A 7,480-nucleotide genomic window follows, 5' to 3' on the forward strand; every position below is an offset into this window, starting at 1 on the left:
AATTTCAATCGATTGCTATAGTATGCCCATTCAAAGTTTGCAATTTCAATCGATTGCTATAGCTCCCCCTTTGGCCAATTGATGTAATATTGCTTCATTCGCATCCTCCCATGACCCTCTACCAAAGTTGTGAGGAGAAAAACGTGGAACAGACACACCCACAGACACACAGACAGACAGACAGAGTTTTTGTCATTATATAGTGAGATATAGTACGATAAGCTTAGTACTGGTTGGTTTCCTTCCTCATTTGGGGTGAAGCAGTGACATGTGCTCTTCCCCCTTTATTTACCCCTTATGTAAATGATTTAGCTCAACAAATGAAGCAGGCTGGTCTAATTACATTGATTGATAATATGAACATACAGTACAGTGTTAGCTGATGATATTGTGTTGGTTGCAGAGACAGAGATGCCATGTACAAAAAAATGATGCATATTATGAGTTTATGGTGTAGTAAATGCAGACTTGCTATTACCAGTGAAAAAACAGTTTTTACATTTCGGAAACCAATGTGAGCAGCAGAGCAACCATATATTTCAGTTCGGGTCAATGTCATTTAAAGTACACTAGTTCATATAAATACCATCATTTAGTCCCTAATGAATATATGAGCTTTGCAGAGGGAGGAAAAGCATTGACAGAGTGAGCAGAAAACATCAGGGTATATGAAAAATACAATGAAACTGTTTTTGGTTTCTCAACAGTTCAAAAACTTTATGAATTAGGGGTAAGATCAGTTTTATTTTATAATGCAAGAGTATGGGGTTTTAAAGATGTCCCTGACTAATTTCTTGGAGTGCATAAATATACTGTTAAGTGGGCCATGGATGGGCTTGTGGGATGGGTCCCATGTCTATTGATGGCCTGATGAAGACTCATGAAAGCCTCATGAAACATTTTCTTTATTTTCTGAGCCCACTAGATGGCGCTTTTTTTGTTTGTTTTTTTTAAAAGATTTTTTTTGGGCATTTTGCCTTTAATGGACAGGACAGTGTGAGAAATGGGGGAGAGAGAGAGAGAGAGTGGGGGGACGACATGCAGCAAAGGGTTGCAAGCCGAAGTCGAACTCGCAACCGTTGCAGCGAGGCATCACCTCTATACATGGGGCGCTGGCACTATCCACTACGCTACCGACGTCCCCTAGATGGTGCTTTTTGTTGGTTGCCAAGCAGTTATAAGTTAAGTTAAGCATTATTATTATATATATATTTTAGTAGAAGTTCTTCGGATGTATAAAACCGTGTTGTTGGCTACCTAAAATTATATGTCCATTCCTCGATTACGCTGTAAGTTACTCATATTCCTTTAGTCCGTAAGGGTCCTCAGATCAAAAGAATCAAAAGGGTTTTTATTAGTGATGGCCTCATGAAGCCTCATGAAGGATTTTCTTTATTTTCTGAGCCCACTAGATAGTGCTCTTGGTTTTAAGAGGGAGCCTCAAAGGATAGCAATTCAGTGTGCTTTCAACCTTTTGTTGAACAAAAAGCGCCATCTAGTGGGCTCAGAAAAGGCTTTATGAGGCTTCATGAGGCTTCATGAGGCCATCACTACATATGGCTTCATGAGGCTCCATGAGGCCATCACTACCCATGTCCTAAAGCAGGGGAGTGAAAAAGTTCAGTTTTGGAGCCACCAGGTCCAGTTGCCAGAGGAAAGGCTGACCAAAAAGATCTTTAAATGAGAGAGAGCACACCATTACCTTTAGTCAATAAAGGTCCCTGCAATGTTTTCTCTTTCTAATTTACATTTTATTTTTTAGGAATCATTTGCAGTGTAATATAGTAAATAAATAAATAAACTACTGAAGATCCATAAGGAACGGTGGAAGGATAAGATCTGGAATAAGCCAAAGCTCATATGTTTAAATCAAAGAGGATTACTACACTGAACCCTTACGTCAAATGTAATTAGAAAGGGCAGAGGTCCCTTTGTGCTCAGTTAAGAACTGACACCTTACAACTGGTAACTGAGGTGGACAGATACAGTGGCAATGTTTTATATGTTTTTTGTGATCTTGGTGTTATTGAAGATGAATTTCATTTTATGTTCCTTTGCCCCATGAATAGGGACTTGCGGAATTATCTGTCTGAAATAATAAAGTTGGACGCAGGACACTCAAACACAACGGTCTTTTTTTAGGAGTTGAAAGCTCTGGAAAAGTAAGTGGACCTTGAGTTAAAATTTTCTCATCAAACTACTTTTTCCATGCTAAAAAGAGTCCTTTCTTCCAAAAAGGGGGATGTTCCCCACACTGTGAAGACAATATCAGCTTGTTTTAATGCCTTGCTGAAATTATATGATGAATAGTTAAAATTCTTATCTAGATTTGTTTATTTTCATTTAATGCTGGCATACTATTTGTAATCACACACTGTGGAAGCAAGATTCCAGCGTTGTTTGGTGCAGTGTAACAAAGCAAAGCTGGAGTAATGGAGGATCTTCTTTACAGCAGTACTGCATAATCTCTGTGTCAAAGGGGCTAGAGTCAGAAAGTCGGGAAGCAACCAGGCCCAGATAGCATGCCAGCTTCCTGTCTGAAAGTCTTTGCTGACCAGCTAGACCTATCTTCACACAGATCACTGGAGTTGTGTGAAGTCCTGTGCATGTCCAACATGTTTGGTTGTAAAATTGCCAGCAGAGGGCAGCATTGTCCAAGGTTTTTCAGAAATGTTCTTCATGCTCATTAATAACCTCCTGAAATACACAGCTATTCACTGTAACTCTAGTTTCAGTCCTAGGTACTGAACCTATACCAACCACTGGTTCCATTAAATCACTTTTTTTTCACTCATCCACTCAATAAATTTAAATATTGCAAGTAGTATGTGTAACCTGATAAATAGAGTCAAATAAACTAGAATACAAACTGAAGTGAACACTAACACATTTTGCTCTCAATAAAATGTAGATTTAACACATTTAGACCACTGTTGTCTCTCAGCAATGATCTAGTTTCCTGCAGCTTCATTATGCAGTCAGGTGTCCATGTTGAACTTTATTTGACCTGCCAGCTGGAGCCCTTGTCCCAGCCATACTCCACCTGAGAGGCCAGCGCTACTGTCAATCAAACTGTCAGCTGGTCAGGTGATCCTAACTGGAGAAAAAGTCTGATGTAGACTATGTGTACTGCTACCATTACTTTTTACTTTTTTTCAGACAGTTTTCTGTTCATTGCTTGGAGTCCACCGATCTTCCGATTAGTGGATGACCTGCTCTACCTCCTGAGCTACAGCCACCAAATATCATTCCGTGCATATACAGGGACATGAATAACCAGTTTATGAGACTTATCCTGGTTATGATCATATTCGGGATATGGTGTTTACATGAGCACAGACACCGGGTTATTTATATTCCTCATATACATCCTGGTTTCTTTCAGAGCACTACAGCTAGCATATTCAGTTTTCTCACAAATGGAATATGGTGTTTACATGCTCAAACACATAAGCAGGATACTCCAAAAACCTGGTCATGAACAGGTTATTTATGTTCATGTAATCACACTCATTGTATCATAACATTAAAACATTACCATTAAAGGGGCTTGTTGGCCAGTTAGCACATTGACAACACAACCTAATGTTGACAAATGGTAACTAATGGTTACCTAATGGTAACAAAAAAATCTTATCTAACAAGTTTGTTTTGATGTCACGCCCTCTATTCATTTGCTTTCATCACTTTCGGTTTTCTTCTCAAGCACTTTTTCTCTTTGAGGTAGCGTTCATGTAATCACACTCATTGTATCATAATATTAAAACATTACCATTAAAGGGGCTTGTTAGCCAGTTAGCACATTGACAACACAACCTAATGTTGACAAATGGTAACTAATGGTTACCTAATGGTAACAAAAAAATCTTATCTAACAAGTTTGTTTTGATGTCACACCCTCTATTAATTTGCTTTCATCACTTTCAGTTTTCTTCTCAAGCACTTGATCTCTTTGCGGTAGCGTTGTGGTTTTGCATCTCTTTGCAGCTGTTACACATCTTTTTGGTCATTTTATGTCACTTTGTAGTCTTTTTGTGTCACATTGTTGTTGTTTAAGTGTCTCTTTTTTGCTGCTTTGCCCGTTTAGTGTCTCTTTGCAGTTCTTTTGCATCTCTTTGTGGTTGGTTTGTGTCTTTTTGAGGTCATTTTGTATCTTTTTGTCGTTGTTTTATGTCTACTTGTGGTTGTTTCCTGTTTTTTTGTAGTTGTTTCTGTCTGTCTCTTAGAGCTAATGTGTCTCTTTGAGGCAACTTTGTAGTTTTGCGTCGTTTTGTGTAGCTGCCATGCATCTTTTTGATTTTTTTTATGTCGCTTTGTGGTCAGTTTATGTCTTCTTGTGGTTGTTTTGTGCCTCTTTGTATCAGCTTGGTGTTTCTTTGTAGGCATTTTGTGTCTCTTCTATGCTGCTTTGCCAATTTTGTAGGGTTTTTTTGTGTCTTTGCAGTTCCTTTGCATCTCTTTGTGGTCTTTTTTGTGCCTTTGTTGTTATTTTGTGTCTCTTTGTGGTTGTTTTTTTTTGTAGTTGTTTGGGTCTCTTAAAGCTAATTTTGTATCTCTGAGGTAACTTTGTGGTTTTGCATCTCTTTGTAGCTGTTATGCATCTTTTTGGCTTTTTTATGACACTTTGTAGTCATTTTATGTCACCTTGTGGTTGCTTTGTGTCTGTTTGTGGTTGATTTGCCCATTTTTGTGGTCATTTTGTGTCTCTTTGCATCTCTTTGTGTTCTTTTTGTGTCTGTTTGTGGTCTTCTCGAGTGACTTCCTGGTCTGTACGTATTAATTTGAGTGACATTTTTCAAGTAAAGGCCAGGGGAGCCCCCTAACACCTTGGGCCCCTAGGCCTGTGCCTGGTAGGCCCACTCAGTTATCACACCATAACTAGAGCCAACGATGCAGGACATGCTGCAAAAACTAGGGCAGCAGACGCTCACTGACGGCTCGACACTGACCAATGGTCGACTGTCAACTTGGTTTATCAGGGTGCTAACATGGTAAATTGTATTAGCTCCCGGCCTCTGTGACTCTGAACAGGAATAACAGATTGACTTAGATTGCATGAATGGATAGATTAAGAGTTGAGAAATAGCATTCAACTAACCTGGAATGACATGCAAGTCCCAAAACAACCTGTTTCAAAAGTGGGTCAACAGTGTGTCTGCAGTGAACAGAATCACATTAGTGAAGGGGAATGTCAAAGATCCATTTGTTTAGAAAGGCAAGTAGTCCCACAGCAGTTTGTGGAATGCTGTCTTTAGCCTGCCAGTGTTTACTGGCTCCAGCATCTTATGCCTGCCGCCCTGCTGACATGTTTTCTTGTCCTGCCAGATTTTTTGGCATGGTTAATTCAGGTCTGGCAACAAATTATTCATTATTCTAATAGAAGCTAGGCACTCCACCCTCAGACTTCACTGGAAAAAAAGAGAGAGCCCAGCCAAGGTGAAGGCATAAACACCAACACAGTTGTTGCAGAGCTGTCACGTGAAACAAAGAGCATACCAGTTCAAAAAGCTAACAGTTATGAGAATGGCATTGCTTTTATCAGAATATGGGGCAAATAAACAATCAGCATTTTTTGACTGGTTGATCCAATCACTCATTTACTGAGACACCCACTCCCAAGTGTCTTGACCCTACTTCAGCAACCACAGAATCGATCGTCTTCATTATTCTATCCAACAATTGTGTTAATTAAAGTTTTTATTTGATACTTCCTTGAGCATGCACACAAGGAAGTGCCTGCAGGGCAACATTTCTCAGATAAAACATTCTTTTCAGTTCCACTTTAAAACAGGTTTGCAGAACACTCTGTGTTTAGTGCCTTCCAGATTCCATGTGAGAGACACATCCTAGATGTGCCTCTTCACCTGCACCGTTCAAGATGCAGATACTGTGCAGCCTTTTCTCGGCCCTGATGATACTGAGCAGTGTGGATGGATGTGACTTTGCTGAGCCCATCTGCGGGGCTGAAGCCCCCGGGGACGTTATAATAGGTATGATGCTGCCTTCTCATCGAAAAGTGACCGGTCTCCAAGAACGGATTAGACCTGAAAGCTTCCACTGCTCAGAGTGAGTACGAGAACAGATACATTAGATGCTATTTATATATGTGTCAGGAAGTATGTCTTGCATTTGAAGTATGTGGGTTGTACTGTTATTAGTAATTGTGAGAAAAAATATTTTCAGTAATTTTAAGAAATGGCTGATATTTGGAATGAAATCATTTTTGGAAACCCCCATTTCATACAGCCATATTCATTAACACTTGATAAAGAAAATCAACAATGTGAACTGTGGCTCATACATTTTTAAAAACATAACAAAATATGAGTGATATAGTTTATGCTACATGAATTACAAAAAAAGAAACACAAGGGGCAAATTTGTGTACATGCATAACTTGATGATGTATATTTTCACAAGTCTTATCATGTAGCCTATGTATTTTGAGAGAGGTGTCATAACCTCTTGGTTCAGTCTACATGTTTCTGTCATTGCTATGATCTCTTTTTGACTTAATTTGTTCTGTTTTTGTATTTGAGAGCACTTGGGTACATTTCTGTTCTCAGTTTTTTACTATTAATTTTAACTTGATTGATTGATCAATCAATTTACGAAAAGAAGTCATTCCTCAATAAATTAAAACTATAGGCTACGTCATAAATAACACATAGCCTAATGTGCCTTTATCAGAGGCCCTCTTTACAAAGTAGGCTCACTGAATTATTAATAAATACCACTTTAATGAGTAAAACTAACAACAGGTCCTTTCACCTCAGCCCATGTTCCAGGTTTCACAGGGTTTGCAAACTCATCCAGCTAGCAGAGGAAATATGTTTTGCTTTACGCGAGCAGTTAAGTCAGTCGGAGGCCTCCACATGGGGAAGACAGACAGGACGCTCGGCCAACCATAGCATTCGGTCCGAATGCAATATTAATGGTTGGTCAGAATTTTCTTAGAACCATATGAGAATGGTAAAATTATGAGTATTTATCTCTGGTGGAATTCACGTACATTTTAGTGTGCCATCAGCTTATTTAGGCTATAGCATTTTAACCTAAACAAAGAGAAGCTTGAAATTTCCAGAAAGATAACTGTCGGGTTAAATGAAAAACACACGTTGACTCTTCCCTCCAGTGGTATCTATCTCTGCAGTCAGAGAGTTTGAAATATCTGTCTCCACCCCAACCACCACAATTCAACGGAGGTGAACGGAGTTTGTGATGTTCACAGATACCTCACCATTCCTTTGGTAGAAAGTAGTTATAATACTTAGCCAGATTATTCAGCATATCTATGTGTGTGCACACACACACACACACACACACACACACACACACACACACACACACACACACACACACACACACACACACATATATTTAAGCAATATCACATGAGAGGGAGTGATGTTGTACTGTGATATCGTCACGGCTGTGATTCGGTCGTAGGTACGACCAACAAAAATAGTCCCCCCCCCCC

General features: G+C 39.3%; 1 protein-coding gene across 1 annotated transcript in view; it reads left to right on the forward strand.

Annotated features, from left to right (window-relative positions):
* Positions 1–5,946: 5,946 nt before the first annotated feature.
* The window catches only part of LOC126399168 (G-protein coupled receptor family C group 6 member A), a 24,568-nt gene continuing 23,034 nt past the window's right edge, over positions 5,947–7,480 (forward strand). The window contains 1 exon segment of the mRNA XM_050058997.1: positions 5,947–6,066. Within this exon segment, the coding sequence (XP_049914954.1) occupies positions 5,993–6,066 (74 nt within the window). The 5' untranslated portion in view covers positions 5,947–5,992.

Source organism: Epinephelus moara, chromosome 12, assembly GCF_006386435.1.
Source record: "Epinephelus moara isolate mb chromosome 12, YSFRI_EMoa_1.0, whole genome shotgun sequence".
In the NCBI taxonomy this organism is placed as follows: Eukaryota; Metazoa; Chordata; class Actinopteri; order Perciformes; family Serranidae; genus Epinephelus; species Epinephelus moara.